Raw genomic sequence first — 19,155 nt, forward strand, 5'->3', positions numbered from 1 at the left:
TACCCTTTTAGGGATAGATTTCAAATAGCTCTGATATAGCAGAAACCACTAAATTATGAAATTGCTAAATTGGGAATTGTACTTCAACCCAGAACAAAAAATGTGCTTTGACGGGCACTAAATAACTTTCCCAGCTACAACAGGACAACGGTAACGAGAGATTTAGAGGGATTTAAATTTGAGGCCTAGTATTTAGGCGCTGGGTGACAGGTATGGGTTTAGTGACAGAATTAGACTTGGAAATACACAGTAGCGGGTGTGTGTGAAGTTATTCTGAATGACCCTATGTGCACCTTCAATATTATATACCCTTTTAGGGATAGATTTCAAATAGCTCTGATATAGCAGAAACCACTAAATTATGAAATTGCTAAATTGGGAATTGTACTTCAACCCAGAACAAAAAATGTGCTTTGACGGGCACTAAATAACTTTCCCAGCTACAACAGGACAACGGTAACGAGAGATTTAGAGGGATTTAAATTTGAGGCCTAGTATTTAGGCGCTGGGTGACAGGTATGGGTTTAGTGACAGAATTAGACTTGGAAATACACAGTAGCGGGTGTGTGTGAAGTTATTCTGAATGACCCTATGTGCACCTTCAATATTATATACCCTTTTAGGGATAGATTTCAAATAGCTCTGATATAGCAGAAACCACTAAATTATGAAATTGCTAAATTGGGAATTGTACTTCAACCCAGAACAAAAAATGTGCTTTGACGGACACTAAATATCTTGCCCAGCAACAACAGTACAGCGGTGGGTAACGAGAGATTTAGAGGGAATTAAATTTGAGGCCTAGTATTTAGGCGCTGGGTCACAGGTATGGATTTAGTGACAGAATTAGACTTGGAAATACACAGTAGCGGGTGTGTGTGAAGTTATTCTGAATGACCCTATGTGCACCTTCAATATTATATACCCTTTTTGGGATAGATTTCAAATAGCTCTGATATAGCAGGAACCACTAAATTATGAAATTGCTAAATTGGGAATTGTACTTCAACCCAGAACAAAAAATGTGCTTTGACGGGCACTAAATAACTTTCCCAGCTACAACAGGACAACGGTAACGAGAGATTTAGAGGGATTTAAATTTGAGGCCTAGTATTTAGGCGCTGGGTGACAGGTATGGGTTTAGTGACAGAATTAGACTTGGAAATACACAGTAGCGGGTGTGTGTGAAGTTATTCTGAATGACCCTATGTGCACCTTCAATATTATATACCCTTTTGGGATAGATTTCAAATAGCTCTGATATAGCAGGAACCACTAAATTATGAAATTGCTAAATTGGGAATTGTACTTCAACCCAGAACAAAAAATGTGCTTTGACGGGCACTAAATAACTTTCCCAGCTACAACAGGACAACGGTAACGAGAGATTTAGAGGGATTTAAATTTGAGGCCTAGTATTTAGGCGCTGGGTGACAGGTATGGGTTTAGTGACAGAATTAGACTTGGAAATACACAGTAGCGGGTGTGTGTGAAGTTATTCTGAATGACCCTATGTGCACCTTCAATATTATATACCCTTTTAGGGATAGATTTCAAATAGCTCTGATATAGCAGAAACCACTAAATTATGAAATTGCTAAATTGGGAATTGTACTTCAACCCAGAACAAAAAATGTGCTTTGACGGGCACTAAATAACTTTCCCAGCTACAACAGGACAACGGTAACGAGAGATTTAGAGGGATTTAAATTTGAGGCCTAGTATTTAGGCGCTGGGTGACAGGTATGGGTTTAGTGACAGAATTAGACTTGGAAATACACAGTAGCGGGTGTGTGTGAAGTTATTCTGAATGACCCTATGTGCACCTTCAATATTATATACCCTTTTTGGGATAGATTTCAAATAGCTCTGATATAGCAGGAACCACTAAATTATGAAATTGCTAAATTGGGAATTGTACTTCAACCCAGAACAAAAAATGTGCTTTGACGGGCACTAAATAACTTTCCCAGCTACAACAGGACAACGGTAACGAGAGATTTAGAGGGATTTAAATTTGAGGCCTAGTATTTAGGCGCTGGGTGACAGGTATGGGTTTAGTGACAGAATTAGACTTGGAAATACACAGTAGCGGGTGTGTGTGAAGTTATTCTGAATGACCCTATGTGCACCTTCAATATTATATACCCTTTATGGATAGATTTCAAATAGCTCTGATATAGCAGAAACCACTAAATTATGAAATTGCTAAATTGGGAATTGTACTTCAACCCAGAACAAAAAATGTGCTTTGACGGACACTAAATATCTTGCCCAGCAACAACAGGACAGCGGTGGGTAACGAGAGATTTAGAGGGATTTAAATTTGAGGCCTAGTATTTAGGCGCTGGGTGACAGGTATGGGTTTAGTGACAGAATTAGACTTGGAAATACACAGTAGCGGGTGTGTGTGAAGTTATTCTGAATGACCCTATGTGCACCTTCAATATTATATACCCTTTTAGGGATAGATTTCAAATAGCTCTGATATAGCAGAAACCACTAAATTATGAAATTGCTAAATTGGGAATTGTACTTCAACCCAGAACAAAAAATGTGCTTTGACGGGCACTAAATAACTTTCCCAGCTACAACAGGACAACGGTAACGAGAGATTTAGAGGGATTTAAATTTGAGGCCTAGTATTTAGGCGCTGGGTGACAGGTATGGGTTTAGTGACAGAATTAGACTTGGAAATACACAGTAGCGGGTGTGTGTGAAGTTATTCTGAATGACCCTATGTGCACCTTCAATATTATATACCCTTTTAGGGATAGATTTCAAATAGCTCTGATATAGCAGAAACCACTAAATTATGAAATTGCTAAATTGGGAATTGTACTTCAACCCAGAACAAAAAATGTGCTTTGACGGACACTAAATATCTTGCCCAGCAACAACAGTACAGCGGTGGGTAACGAGAGATTTAGAGGGAATTAAATTTGAGGCCTAGTATTTAGGCGCTGGGTCACCGGTATGGATTTAGTGACAGAATTAGACTTGGAAATACACAGTAGCGGGTGTGTGTGAAGTTATTCTGAATGACCCTATGTGCACCTTCAATATTATATACCCTTTTTGGGATAGATTTCAAATAGCTCTGATATAGCAGGAACCACTAAATTATGAAATTGCTAAATTGGGAATTGTACTTCAACCCAGAACAAAAAATGTGCTTTGACGGGCACTAAATAACTTTCCCAGCTACAACAGGACAACGGTAACGAGAGATTTAGAGGGATTTAAATTTGAGGCCTAGTATTTAGGCGCTGGGTGACAGGTATGGGTTTAGTGACAGAATTAGACTTGGAAATACACAGTAGCGGGTGTGTGTGAAGTTATTCTGAATGACCCTATGTGCACCTTCAATATTATATACCCTTTTTGGGATAGATTTCAAATAGCTCTGATATAGCAGGAACCACTAAATTATGAAATTGCTAAATTGGGAATTGTATTTCAACCCAGAACAAGAAATGTGCTTGAACGGACACTAAATAACTCGCCCAGCTACAGCACTAGGGACAGATTTAGCTGGATATAAATTTGAGGCCTAGTATTTAGGCGCTGGGTGACCGGTATGGATTTAGTGACAGAATTAGACTGGGATATGGCCAAAAAATGAACAGACTATTGCTGGTTAAATGCACTTGGTGTGACAGCTTCACCCTGATGTAGGCTTTAGCCAAAAAACAACCACACCATTGAGGGTTAAATGCACTTGGTGACAGGCGCAGCTTGCCCCTGATTTTGTATATGGCCAAAAAATGAACAGACTATTGCTGGTTAAATGCACTTGGTGTGACAGCTTCACCCTGATGTAGGCTTTAGCCAAAAAACAACCACACCATTGAGGGTTAAATGCACTTGGTGACAGGCGCAGCTTGCCCCTGATTTTGTATATGGCCAAAAAATGAACAGACTATTGCTGGTTAAATGCACTTGGTGTGACAGCTTCACCCTGATGTAGGCTTTAGCCAAAAAACAACCACACCATTGAGGGTTAAATGCACTTGGTGACAGGCGCAGCTTGCCCCTGATTTTGTATATGGCCAAAAAATGAACAGACTATTGCTGGTTAAATGCACTTGGTGTGACAGCTTCACCCTGATGTAGGCTTTAGCCAAAAAACAACCACACCATTGAGGGTTAAATGCACTTGGTCGCAGCTTGTGCTGGCGCACCACAAGACACAAAATGGCCGCCGATCACCCCAGAAAAATGAGACTGACAAACGGTCTGTGCAGCCTAAAAACAGTGAGCAATTGAGGATCAGCAGCTCAATGGTCCACAGCTGCAGATCGATCAGTTAATCAAGTCCTTTGGAGGAGTTAATCTGCCTAATCTCGCCCTACTGTCGCAGCCGCAACCTCTCCCTACGCTAATCAGAGCAGAGTGACGGGCGGCGCTATGTGACTCCAGCTTAAATAGAGGCTGGGTCACATGGTGCTCTGGCCAATCACAGCCATGCCAATAGTAGGCATGGCTGTGATGGCCTCTTGGGGCAAGTAGTATGACGCTTGTTGATTGGCTGCTTTGCAGCCTTTCAAAAAGCGCCAAGAAAGCGTCACAAAAGCGCGAAGAAAGCGACGAACACCGAACCCGAACCCGGACTTTTACGAAAATGTCCGGGTTCGGGTCCGTGTCACGGACACCCCAAAATTCGGTACGAACCCGAACTATACAGTTCGAGTTCGCTCATCCCTACTGCTGACATTTTTACTTTTTTTGTTATTAATCGAAATTTAACGATTTTTTAGCAAAAAAATGACATTTTTCACTTTCAGCTGTAAAATTTTGCAAAAAAAACGACATCCATATATAAATTTTTCGCTAAATTTATTGTTCTACATGTCTTTGATTAAAAAAAAATGTTTGGGCAAAACAAAAATGGTTTGGGTAAAAGTTATAGCGTTTACAAACTATGGTACAAAAATGTGAATTTCCGCTTTTTAAAGCAGCTCTGACTTTCTGAGCACCTGTCATGTTTCCTGAGGTTCTACAATGGCCAGACAGTAGAAAAACCCCACAAATGACCACATTTCTGAAAGTAGACACCCCAAGGTATTCGCTGATGGGCATAGTGAGTTCATAGAACTTTTTATTTTTTGTCACAAGTTAGCGGAAAATGATGATTTTTTTTTTTTTCTTACAAAGTGTCATATTCCACTAACTTGCGACAAAAAATAAAAAATTCTAGGAACTCGCCATGCCCCTCACGGAATACCTTGGGGTGTCTTCTTTCCAAAATGGGGTCACTTGTGGCGTAGTTATACTGCCCTGGCAATTTAGGGGCCCTAATGTGTGAGAAGTACTTTGCAATCAAAATGTGTAAAAAATGGCCTGCGAAATCGGAAAGGTGCTCTTTGGAATATGTGCCCCTTTGCCCACCTAGGCTGCAATAAAATGTCACACATGTGGTATCGCCGTACTCAGGAGAAGTTGGGGAATGTGTTTTGGGGTGTCATTTTACATATACCCATGCTGGGTGAGAGAAATATCTTGGCAAAAGACAACTTTTCCCATTTTTTTATACAAAGTTGGCATTTGACCAAGATATTTCTCTCACCCAGCATGGGTATATGTAAAATGACACCCCAAAACACATTCCCCAACTTCTCCTGAGTACGGCGATACCACATGTGTGACACTTTTTTGCAGCCTAGATGCGCAAAGGTGCCCAAATTCCTTTTAGGAGGGCATTTTTAGACATTTGGATCCCAGACTTCTTCTCACGCTTTCGGGCCCCTAACATGCCAGGGCAGTATAAATACCCCACATGTGACCCCATTTTGGAAAGAAGACACCCCAAGGTATTCCGTGTGGGGCATGGCAAGTTCCTATAATAAATTTTTTTTTGGCACAAGTTAGCGGAAATTGTTTTTTTTTGTATTTTCTCACAAAATCTCCCTTTCCGCTAACTTGGGACAAAAATTTCAATCTTTCATGGACTCAATATGCCCCTCACGGAATACCTTGGGGTGTCTTCTTTCCGAAATGGGGTCACATGTGGGGTATTTACACTGCCCTGGCATTTTAGGGCCCTAAAGCGTGAGACGAAGTCTGGAATATAAATGTCTAAAAAATGTTACGCATTTGGATTCCGTGAGGGGTATGGTGTGTTCATGTGAGATTTTATTTTTTGACACAAGTTAGTGGAATATGAGACTTTGTAAGAAAAAACAAACAAAAAATTTCCGCTAACTTGGGCCCAAAAAATGTCTGAATGGAGCCTTACAGGGGGGTAATCAATGACAGGGGGGTGATCAGGGAGTCTATATGGGGTGATAACCCCCCTGTCATTGATCACCCCCCTGTAATGCTCCATTCAGATGTCCGTATGATTTTTTACGGATCCACGGATAAATGGATCGGATCCGCAAAACACATGCGGACCTCTGAATGGAGCCTTACAGGGGGGTGATCAATGACAAGGGGGTGATCACGCATATAGACTTCCTGATCACTTCCCTGTCATTGATCACCCCCCTGTCATTGATGACCCCCCTGTAAGGCTCCATTCAGACGTCCGTATGATTTTTACGGATCCACTGATACATGGATCGGATCCGCAAAACACATGCGGACCTCTGAATGGAGCCTTACAGGGGGGTGATCAATGACAGAGGGTTGATCACCCATATAGACTCCCTGATCACCTCCGTCATTGATCACCCCCCTGTAAGGCTCCATTCAGACGTCCGCATGTGTTTTGCGGATCCGATCCATGTATCAGTAGATCCGTAAAAATCATATGGATGTCTGAATGGAGCCTTACAGGGGGGTGATCAATGACAGGGGGGTGATCAATGACAGGGAAGTGATCAGGAAGTCTATATGCGTGATCACCCCCTTGTCATTGATCACCCCCCTGTAAGGCTCCATTCAGACGTCCGCATGTGTTTTGCGGATCCGATCCATGTATCAGTGGATCCGTAAAAATCATACGGACGTCTGAATGGAGCCTTACAGGGGGGTGATCAATGACAGGGGGGTGATCAGGGAGTCTATATGGGGTGATCAGGGGTGATCAGTGGTTCATAAAGGGTTAATAAGTGTAGAGTGTAGTGTTTTGTGGTACTTTACAGAACAGAGCTGCCTGTGTCCTCTGGTGGTCGATCCAAACAAAAGGGACCACCAGAGGACCAGGTAGCAGGTATATTAGACGCTGTTATCAAAACAGCGTCTAATATACCTGTTAGGGGTTAAAAAAATCACATCACCAGCCTGCCAGCGAGCGATCGCCGCTGGCAGGCTGGAGATCCACTCGCTTACCTTCCGTTCCTGTGAGCGCGCGCGCCTGTGTGCGCGCGTTCACAGGAAATCTCGCCTCTTGCGAGATGATGCACAGATGCATCCAGGAGGAATAGATCAACCACCTTCTGGACGCATCCGTGCGTTAGGCGGTCCGGAGAAATTGGTGCATTCTTATTATACTTGTAGAAGATGTAAAACAGCTTTAATGGAGATCATATTTTTTAGGGTTCTGATGGAAGAGGGACGTGCAACAATTTCCTTGTTGGCAGAAAAACTTACTGTTGAACTTGTGGATCATATTTCTGTAAGTCAACCTTTTTTTAAGATGTCTAACAGATGGAGGTAATTTATGGAGATACCCAGAGATCTGTCAATTAAATCTCTCTATTGGTGGCCACTTGGCACCAGAAAAATTAGTTGGGGCACCACAAAAACATAGGTAACTATTTTCCTCAAACCTCTACTCGTTTGAGGGAAGCAACCACCCATTTGTTATATGATAAGATTATTGGAGGCGGCGGGCGCTCCTTACAGATATGGATTTATGCAGTCAGAATCTAGTTTATTTGGAAAGAAGTGAGCAATTCGAAAATGGAGCATTGACCCCCTATAAAGATATATTATGAATTAATCATAAAATCCAGGACAGTAAGATGAAATAAGATTAAAATATCTGGACATTTTACCGTCCGAGACCATTGCAGATAATAGTGATAACCCCTAATATACCATAGACCACCAGAAATATTAACCCATAAACAGTCTAGAACACTGCTTTTTAACCTTTTCACGCCAAGTACCCCCTAGTGGCAAGAAGTTTGAACCGAGTATCCCCAAAGAAGTGTAAACTAATAAATGTTAACTAAATAAGGATATTCTCATGCCCTGGTCATAGGCCCTGTTCTAAGCCTCTGTCAACAGTTCCTTTAGATTAAAGGCGTTCTTTGGGAATTAAGAAAATGAAAATACTTAAATCTGACTTTACAATAAATATATTTCCAAATACCTTTCATTAGTTATAATGGCTCGTTTTGTCTGGGGAGCAATAATCAGTGGAATTAAAATGGCTGCCGTCCTATTAATACACGCAGAACCTGTCCTAATCACACAGCAGGACAAGTTTTCTCACAACACTGAGCTAAAGAGCTGCCTCATCCTCCTCTCTGTTCTGCTTGTCAGGGATTATGATCCTGAATACAGCTGATAAGATCTTCAGCTGAATCTCTGTGGGATTTGAGTTCATGAGAAGATATGAAGTACAGAGAGAAGGTATGGGTGATGAGCAGCAGCTCTTGTATGCAGTCTCCATCACCACAGTCCTGTCCGTCCTCTCTGTACTTCATGTCTCCTTACGAACTTAATTCCCACAGAGATTCAGCTGAAGATCTTATAACTGATGGAAGGTATTTGGGAATATATTTATAATATATTAATATTTAGGTATTTTCTTTTTTTTAATTCCCGGAGAACCCCTTTAACGGAGAGAATGGCAAAGCGTGCAGCACTAATCTTCTTGTCAAAATAACAGACGCCAAATTAGGACCCGTGTTGGATGACTATTACTATTTAAATAAGATTCTGCACTACCAAAAATAAAGGCGAATACAGCACCACATACTTATTATATCCAGTGACGTCTCCTCTGATATAGATGTTCTCTTTTCTCATCTTCTCCATTCATTCCAGACCACCATGATGATTACTTTTAGCCTCATCTCGAGTTTGTCACACAGTCAACTTAGGTTTCTACTTTTCCATCATCCTTCAATCTTCTCAACATTCCATCTTGCCACTGAGAGGTACTGTGCCGACTGTGCTCCCCAATACTATACTGCAGAAACAGATGTTGAAAACACTAGTACCACACAGATAGTACCTTCAAAAATATGTGAGTGCAGCAAATAGTGCCCCTGACAGCAAAAGTGCAGAAAACATAGTGCCCCCAAGAATAATTGTGCAAAGCTGGTACTGTGCCAGAGTGTCCTCACAGTAATAATGCTCCCAAAAATCCCACCAATAGTAATAATTCACTTCCAAGGTGCCCTTAGTAGTAATAATTTCCTCCATTATACCCAAGAAGCAATAATCCCCACATAGTAGTAATAATGCTTCCCATAGTAGTAATAAAGACCATAATAATGCACCCATAAGTGATAATGCTTGCATGTAGTGCCCTATTAGTACTAATACCCCCTACAGTGCTACCAGTTGTAATGAAGCCCATCATAGTACCCAGTAGTAATAAAGCCCAACATAGTGCCCCCAGTGGTAATAAAGCCCATCACAGTGTCATTCAGTAGTTATAAAGCCCACCATAATGCCCCCAATAATATTAAAGACCCCACAGCTCCAATAGTTAAACCCACAGTAGTAAATATGCCCCTTCTGGTGCCCCCAGTAGCATTAATGCTCCCTAAAGTGCCCCCAGTAGTAATGACACCCAGTCGCCCACCAAAGTGCCCCTGTAGTAATAAAGCCCCCATAATGTATCTCAATAGAAAAAAAAACCTCTGTAGCCATCTGTAGCACTAATTTCCCCAAAGTGCCCCCTGGTTATTATAATGACCTCCCCCTATAGTTGCCCAATAGCATGCTGCCTTAAGGTGCCAAAGGAGAATAACAAACTTAAATACTACCTATGTGCTGCTTGCAACCCAGCTCAGGTGGTTGATGATGATGATATTGTCATAATGCAGCGACCCGCAGGGGAGGCAAGGAGAATATTCGCTTTTCACAGCAGCAAAGTCTCTATTGCCATAAACGAGCGAATACCTTGCTGTCTGGCGTTTGTATCGCCTGGTCGGCTGTGGACCTTCTGAATAACATTGCTGGATGCTAGGGCAGTCCTTCGTACCCTTTCACCCTGCGGCCCATGCCCCTTGGGGTCCGTGCACTGCAGGTTGAGAACCACTGCTCTAAAGCACCATGGATATTCACATTTATCCCATCCCTGTCCACAGACCACCAGATAAATAACGTACTAACCCCTAGAATAATAGGGTGGTTTAAAGGTTAGTGATGGCATTCTTAGCAATATAAAGATAGTTGGCACAGTGAGGATGATGGGTATTGTGTTATATTTATTCATTTCTTTTTACATTTTAGAGAACAATACCTAACCTGGAGGGTCAAATCAAGCAAAAACTTCATGAGGCACAGAAGAGAGTGAAGATAATTGGTGCAGGCATCCCGGAGACTGAGTCAGACAAGCTATTATTTCTCATAGATGTAAGTGTGTGAGTGAGGTTCATAAACTTCCATTGACTACACTGATCAGCCATAACATCTGGCCACAATGGCGCCTGTCAAGGGTTGGGAATATTGGGCTGCGAGGGAACATTCCATTCTTGAAGTGTGTCAGAAGCAGAACTGAAGCGTAAGGATCTGAGCAACTCTGACAAGGGCCAAATGGCGATGTCTAGACAACTGGGTCAGAGTGTCTTCAAAACGGAAAGTCTTGGTTGCTCCCAGTATTTAGTGGTTAGTACCTACCAAAATGGTCCAAGGAAGGTCAATAAGTGAACCAGCAACAGGGTCATGGTAGCCAAAGATCACTGGGCATGTTAGCAATGGCCTGTTCTGATGAGTCACAGTTTACATCATGTAGATGGCTGAGTGCGTATGCATCACTTACCAGGGAAGGAGAATGAGCAGGGTGTACTATGGGAAGAAGACAAGCTGGCGGAGGCAGAGTGGAGGTCTGAGTAATGTTCTACTGGGAAAATTTGGGTCCTGACATCATGTGGATGTGATCCATACTACCTACCTAAGCATTGTACAGACAAGTACCCCACTTTATAGCAGCAGTGCCCTCTAATGGCAGTGGCTGCCTTCAGCAGAATGATGCCCCAGTCACACTGGAAAAATTGTCCAGGAATGACAAAAAGATAAAGTTGATGACTTGGCCTCCAAATTTGCAGATCTTAGTCTGATTGTCATCTGTGGGATGTGCTGGAAAAACAAGTTAAATCTATGGAAGCTGCATCGAGCGACTTACAGGATCTGCTGCCAGTGTCATGGTACCAGATACTACAGGACACCTCAGGGGTCTTGTGGAGTCCAGGTCTCAATGGGTCAGAGTACATAATATTAATGTCATAGCTGATCAGTGTATGGTCATCACGTGTCACCTATGTCTGATATACTCCAGTTCTCATTGCTGAACTGTTTAACTTTATTTCATCCTTATTGTCTTGACAGAGAATCAGACATTTTGTTGAGGGAATCACTCAAGTCACACAAGGAGAAGAAGAGGCTACAGCTAAAAAGCTGAAACTGTTCACCAACATCCGAAAGAAATTCTGCAAATGGGAAATGGCCCTTAAGCAATCAGCTGATAAATGTAGGTGCACATTACAAACAAAAGCAAGGTGATGTATGTGTATACAAACATACCCTACACCCATTCTTTTAATGCATGGAGGAAGGGCAGTGATAACTGTTCTCAGCACATTTACTTCAAAGGGCAAAGTTTCAATGTTGGGTCTGTGTCCTAAGGGTGGGTTGAGGGCCTCAAATAAATTTTTCCCTAAGGACTCCCACCATCCTGAATCCATCCATGTTTGGTGGCCATCTAGTCATTTGGTGGCTTATCTGCCACACAGAGGGGAATCTCAAGTGGTGGACCATCTTTAATGAGCCAGAACTGAACGGACACTGTAGGCAGTCATATATATGTAAAGTCTGGATCTTTCAGAAATTTGATAACCGATCCTTTACCTTTCAGTCCCTCGGGAAATAAGAGCTGACATTACTCTTTACGAGAACCAACATCGTGGGCGAGAACTTACAGGATTCGTCAACTACAAAACATTTGAAAACATAGCAAGAAATCAAATCCAGACATTCGAGGAGCCGGCCATTGACAAGCTGAACGAAATCACAGGTAGGAAACAATCCGACAAAAGTGCAGCATATAAAGGATTATGGCAGCAGGTAAATAGTGATTAGATTTTGTCTCTGGAAAGCGATCTGTGCAGTCCGTTTGAAGACAGGATTATGTGTAGGGTGTACAGCCAGATTCTAGGTAGAGTGATGGCACAAGAGCCTCTACACTCATCGGCCTGAACATAGATGTAGCTATAGGATATAGAATAGTTGGCATTATTAAATGAGGTGTCTTGGATGCCAAGAGAGTCCTGATGATATGATAGTCCTATCCTCAAGAAAGGTCATCAGTGTGAGATTAGGGGGGTTGGACTCCCGACACCTCTACGATCAGCTGTTTGTGGAAACCACAGGGCTCCTCACAGGTTACCAAGCACACCGCTGATAATGGCTATGCTTTGTATCGCGTCTCAGTCACTTGAACGGGGCTGAGCTGTGCCTAGGCCATGTGACCAATGAACGTGACATCACATGGCCGAGGAAATGGCGTTGCAGCCTCTTTGTCCAGCTGATCTCTTAATGATCCCCTAACAACAGGTCATCAGAGACGGGGCAGAGGTGAGTCCTTACAAGCATGCAATGTTTGGTGTCCCATGTATGTCTGTGCGCGGTGAAGCTGCTGCTTTGTTTCAGGTGCAGCGACTCAAGAGGCTGGGCTTAGGAGAAAGAAGTGTGTGACGGAAAGCCTGTGAAGCCTGTGGAGTTATAGGGGTTCTGCCATGATTGATGTAAAAAATGAAAATTAGACATCATATAACAAAGCTAGAACCAGCTCTGTACCTCACATGGATCCAAAGATCTTCACATTTAGGCCCCTTTCACACGGGCGAGTTTTCCGTGCGGGTGCAATGCGTGAGGTGAACGCATTGCACCTGCACTGAATCCTGACCCATTCATTTCTATGGGGCTGTGCACATGAGCGGTGATTTTCACGCATCACTTGTGCGTTGAGTGAAAATCGCAGCATGCTCTATATTGTGCGATTTTCCGGCCCTCACACGCGACGCCCGTGTAAAAGAGGCCTTACTGCTCCAATTGCTCTGCTAGATTATCTTCATCTTGGCAGCTCAGGGGGCATGTCCTTTCACAGGGGCATCTGGCATGGAGGAGCGTGAGAAGCTGAGCGGTCAGTAAGTGAAAGGACTACTGCCCTCTAGCTATGAGCGCTTCCACCTGTATTGATTGCTCATTGCATCCGGCACCCCCAGCCGATTAGCTGTTTGAAGAGTAGTGAGCGGTGTAATTACAAGTTTGTCGCCCCCATTCATTTCTATGGGACTGCTCTGTCTGTTCAAGTGAATATTAGAGCCGTCCCATACAAGTGAATGGGGACGCCATACTTGTAATTACACTGTTCACTGCTACAATTACCGAGGTGAGCAGGTAAACAGAGCAGAGAACGCAAGCGAGATTTACAGCATATTGAAGTAATTCTACCCGCGGCATCTGACGGAGCAAGGCAACCGCCCATTCGGCACTCTGAGGACATTCGATCTACCTCATTGACCTATCCTGCTAGCGAGACACTGAGAACTGCCTATTAGCCATATGTAACTGACCCACTCTGTATTCAGGTAAGCGCTCTAACACGTGGGTCGCCACAAAATGAGCGCTACCAACCAGTGAGTACAAACAATGATCCGTGTCCGTTTTTCCTTCCGTGGGTCTTCCTTGATTTTTGGAGGATCCACGGACATGAAGGAAAAAGTTGTTTTGGTGTCCTCCTGGCCGTGTGGAGCCAAACGGATCCGTCCTGACTTACAATGCAAGTCAATGGGGACGGATCCGTTTGACGTTGACACTATATGGTGCAATTGCAAACGGATCCGTCCCCCATTGACTTTCAATGTAAAGTCAGGAGTCCCTATTATACCATCGGATCAGAGTTTTCTACAATCCGATGGTATATTTTAACTTGAAGCGTCCCCATCACCATGGGAACGCCTCTATGTTAGAATATACCATCGGATTTGAGTTACATCGTGAAAACTTATATCCGACAGTATATTCTAACACAGAGGCGTTCCCATGGTGATGGGGACGCTTCAAGTTAGAATATACTACGAACTGTGTACATGACTGCCCCCTGCTGCCTGGCAGCACCCGATCTCTTACAGGGGGCTGTGATCCGCACAATTAACCCCTGAAGGGTTAATTGTGCGTATCATAGCCCCCTGTAAGAGATCAGGGGCTGCCAGGCAGCAGGGGGCAGACCTCCCTCCCCAGTTTGAATATCATTGGTGGCCAGTGCGGCCCCTCCAGCCCCGCCTGGCCCCCACTCCCTCCCTCTATTGTATTATCATTGGTGGCCAGTGAGCGCCCCCCCCGGCCCCCCTCCCTCTATTGTATTATCATTGGTGGCCAGTGTCCTCCCCCCTCCCTCCCTCTATTGTATTAATATCATTGGTGGCGAGTGTGCGGCCTCCCCTCTCCCCCCCCCCCCCGATCATTGGTGGCAGCGGAGAGTTCCGATCGGAGTCCCAGTTTAACTGCTGGGGCTCCGATCGGTAACCATGGCAACCAGGACACTATTGCAGTCCTGGTTGCCATGGTTACTTAGCAATATTAGAAGCATCATACTTACCTGCTGCGCTGTCTGTGACCGGCCGGGAGCTCCTCCTACTGGTAAGTGACAGGTCTGTGCGGCGCATTGCTTAATGATCTGTCACTTACCAGTAGGAGGAGCTCCCGGCCGGTCACAGACAGCGCAGCAGGTAAGTATGGTGCTGCTAATATTCCTAAGTAACCATGGCAACCAGGACTGCAGTAGCATCCTGGTTGCCATGGTTGCCGATCGGAGCCCCAGCGATTAAACTGGGACTCCGATCGGAACTTTCCGCTGCCACCAATGATCGGGGGGGGGGCGGAAGGGGAGGCCGCACACTGGCCACCAATGATATTAATACAATAGAGGGAGGGAGGGGGGGCCGGGGGGATCCGCACACTGGCCACCAATGATAATACAATAGAGGGAGGGAGGGGGGACCGGGGGGGCGCACACTGGCCACCAATGATATTAATACAATAGAGGGAGGGGGGCCGGGGGGGCCGCACTGGCCACCAATTAAATTGAAACTGGGGAGGGAGGGGGGTCTTCCCCCTGCTGCCTGGCAGCCCCTGATCTCTTACATGGGGCTATGATACGCACAATTAACCCCTTCAGGTGCGGCACCTGAGGGGTTAGTTGTGCGGATCACAGCCCCCTGTAAGAGATCGGGTGCTGCCAGGCAGCATGGGGCAGTCATGTACACAGTTCGTAGTATATTCTAACTAGAAGAATATACTGTCGGATCAGAGTTTTCACGAAGTGAAAACTCAGCTCTGAAAAAGCTTTTATGCAGACGGATCTTCGGATCCGTCTGTATGAAAGTAGCCTACGGACACGGATCACGGACACGGATGCCAATCTTGTGTGCATCCGTGTTTTTTCACGGACCCATTGACTTGAATGGGTCCGTGAACCTTTGTACGTCAAAAAAATAGGACAGGTCATATTTTTTTGACGGACAGGATACACGGAGGCGGATGACAAACGGTGCATTTTCAGAGTTTTTTTGAAAGTCAATGGGTCCGCAGAAAATCACGGAAAACGGAACAACGGCCACGGGTGCACACAACGGTCGTGTGCATGAGTCCATATACTTATGCCTGATTTTATCCACTTAATTATTTCAATTTTATTACAGTTTTTTGTTCTTCTATTAAGGCCTCATGCACACGACCGTTGTCTCATTCCGTGTCCGTTGTTCCGTTTTTCGTGATTTTCTGCGGACCCATTGACTTTCAATGGGTCTGTTGAAAACTCGGCTAATGCACCGTTTGTCATCCGCGTCCGTGATCCGTGGTTTCAGTCCGTCCAAAAAATATAACCTGTCCTATTTTTTTCACGGAAAACGGTTTGCAGACCCATTCAAGTCAATGGGTCCGTGAAAAAACGCGGAAGAACACAAGATTGTCATCCGCGTCCGCACCTCCGCGTCCGTTTTTTTCCTATCATTTGCATGGCAAACTTGACTTATATTTTTTTTAACTTTCCTTCATGTCTGGAGATCCTCCAAAAATAAAGGAAGACACACGGAAACAAAAACGGAGACGGATCACGGAACAATGGAACCCCTTTTTGCGAACCGCAAAAAAATACTGTCGTGTGAGGCCTTACGCTGTATTTTATATTTGATCAAGTTATTAAAACTACATTTTACTCAATTTCTCACGTGACCCCCAGTGTATGAGTGCCGGTCTCCATTTTTAGTAGTTCGATGCCGATTTTGAAAGGGTGATTCAAACCAGACAGAGGTACCAAGCCATGGTTACAGTGAGCGAGCCGTCTCACATCTAACTAGAAACTAGATTTACAAATATATATGTATACTTGAGATAAGCAAAGTATTGGAAAATTAGATTCTGCTGTTTAGCCGAATTTTGTAAAAAAATTACTTTGTTAAGGAGCACATTTCTTTGTAAGTAGTGGGTGCAATGACAGGGAGCGGTAATTGCGCCGCCCCCCCCCCCCACGTCATTGTACCCCTTAGATGCCGCGTTCATCACTGACTTGCGAAATCTGACATTAATACTAAGGTGAAAAAATTTAAAAATTATAAACTCATACTTACCTTAACATGAAGAGACTGTTTCCATCTTGATTGCAGATCCAGTGCAAAATCTTGTGCGGCCCATGATGTTGTCACCACGTCAGCCGGCATGGTGACGTCATAAGTCACAGCGCACTGGATTTCGTGTGGGCCCTTCAATCAAAAAGTAGTGAAGCCTACTCAGAGATAAGGTGTAATGGAAAGATCTGCACCGGTTCTGTGCTTTTGACTTGTACCTGGTTTTGGCTCATTATAAATGATGGCAATACCTTCACAAATACCTGAAGTGGTGTGAACTTGGCCTAATATGTACATACACACACACATACCTATAAAGATATATAGCTGTATGACATGTGTGAATAAATAGCACATTTTTCACTTTTAAGGAGTGCTGTGGATTTTTGCGACTTGTCTACTACCCAGAATCGAGGGGTTACCACTGGCACCCATTTTACAGTTGGCAAAGGAGTGCTGCCCTACTTTTTTATGTATATACAGTACAGACCAAAAGTTTGGACACACCTTCTCATTCAAAGAGTTTTCTTTATTTTCATGAGTATGAAAGTTGTAGATTTACACTGAAGGCATCAAAACTATGAATTAACACATGTGGAATTATATACTTATCAAAAAAGTGTGAAGCAACTGAAAATATGTCATATTCTAGGTTCTTCAAAGTAGCCACCTTTTGCTTTGATTACTGCTTTGCACACTCTTGGCATTCTCTTGATGAGCTTCAAGAGGTAGTCACCTGAAATGGTCTTCCAACAGTCTTGAAGGAGTTCCCAGCGATGCTTAGCACTTGTTGGCCCTTTTGCCTTCACTCTGCGGTCCAGCTCACCCCAAACCATCTCGATTGGGTTCAGGTCCGGTGACTGTGGAGGTCAGGTCATCTGGCGCAGCACCCCATCACTCTCCTTCATGGTCAAATAGCCCTTACACAGCCTGGAGGTGTGTTTGGGGTCATTGTCCTGTTGAAAAATAAATGATGGTCCAACTAAACGTAAACCGGGTGGAATAGCATGCCGCTGCAAGATGCTGTGGTAGCCATGCTGGTTCAGTATGCCTTCAATTTTGAATAAATCCCCAACAGTGTCACCAGCAAAGCACCCCCACACCATCACACCTCCTCCTCCATGCTTCACGGTAGGAACCAGGCATGTAGAGTCCATCCGTTCACCTTTTTCTGCGTCGCACAAAGACATGGTGGTTGGAACCAAAGATCTCAAATTTGGACTCATCAGACGAAAGCACAGATTTCCACTGGTCTAATGTCCATTCCTTGTGTTCTTTAGCCCAAACAAGTCTCTTCTGCGTGTTGCCTGTCCTTAGCAGTGGTTTCCTAGCAGATATTCTACCATGAAGGCCTGATTCACACAGTCTCCTCTTAACAGTTGTTCTAGAGATGTGTCTGCTGCTAGAACTCTGTGGCATTGACCTGGTCTCTAATCTGAGCTGCTGTTAACCTGCGATTTCTGAGGCTGGTGACTCGGATGAACTTATCCTCCGCAGCAGAGGTGACTCTTGGTCTTCCTTTCCTGGGGCGGTCCGCATGTGAGACAGTTTCTTTGTAGTGCTTGATGGTTTTTGTGACTGCACTTGGGGACACTTTCAAAGTTTTCCCAATTTTTCGGACTGACTGACCTTCATTTCTTAAAGTAATGATGGCCACTCGTTTTTCTTTATTTAGCTGCTTTTTTCTTGCCATAATACAAATTCTAACAGTCTATTCAGTAGGACTATCAGCTGTGTATCCACCTGACTTCTCCACAACGCAACTGATGGTCCCAACCCCATTTATAAGGCAAGAAATCCCACTTATTAAACCTGACAGGGCACACCTGTGAAGTGAAAACCATTTCAGGTGACTACCTCTTGAAGCTCATCAAGAGAATGCCAAGAGTGTGCAAAGCAGTAATCAAAGCAAAAGGTGGCTACTTTGAAGAACCTAGAATATGACATATTTTCAGTTGTTTCACACTTTTTTGTTATGTATATAATTCCACATGTGTTAATTCATAGTTTTGATGCCTTCAGTGTGAATCTACAATTTTCATAGTCATGAAAAAAAAGAAAACTCTTTGAATGAGAAGGTGTGTCCAAACTTTTGGTCTGTACTTGTGTATATGTATATATATATATATATATATATATATATACACACACAATACAAAGAAAGAGCAGCAGCACTTGTAGATGTAGTCGGGTGCAAAATCCTCTGACCTTAGGCAATTTGGTCAAATATGGTTGTAGAGACTTCAAAGAAGAGGCAGCACTCCAGGGTGTCAGAAAAAACGACCCACTTTATTTCCCCTGTGCAACGTTTCAACTGCTCCTTGCAGTCTTTCTCAAGCATTTATCGTTGATCGATACCAATATTATAGTGTAAAATGAAAAAAATTTAATTAAATCATAC

At 43.7% G+C, this 19,155-nt stretch overlaps 1 protein-coding gene across 3 annotated transcripts in view; it reads left to right on the forward strand.

Moving 5' to 3' along the window:
* LOC122930711 (interferon-induced GTP-binding protein Mx2-like) overlaps positions 1-19,155 on the forward strand; it is a 66,165-nt gene that overhangs the window by 32,427 nt on the left and 14,583 nt on the right. For all 3 annotated transcript variants that reach the window (XM_044284271.1, XM_044284273.1, XM_044284274.1), the window contains 4 exons: positions 7,483-7,561; positions 10,363-10,485; positions 11,458-11,599; positions 11,984-12,142. In XM_044284271.1, coding sequence (XP_044140206.1) covers positions 7,483-7,561; positions 10,363-10,485; positions 11,458-11,599; positions 11,984-12,142 — 503 coding nt within the window. The remainder of the gene's footprint in view (positions 1-7,482; positions 7,562-10,362; positions 10,486-11,457; positions 11,600-11,983; positions 12,143-19,155) is intronic.

The sequence above is a fragment of the Bufo gargarizans genome, chromosome 3, assembly GCF_014858855.1.
Source record: "Bufo gargarizans isolate SCDJY-AF-19 chromosome 3, ASM1485885v1, whole genome shotgun sequence".
In the NCBI taxonomy this organism is placed as follows: domain Eukaryota; kingdom Metazoa; phylum Chordata; class Amphibia; order Anura; family Bufonidae; genus Bufo; species Bufo gargarizans.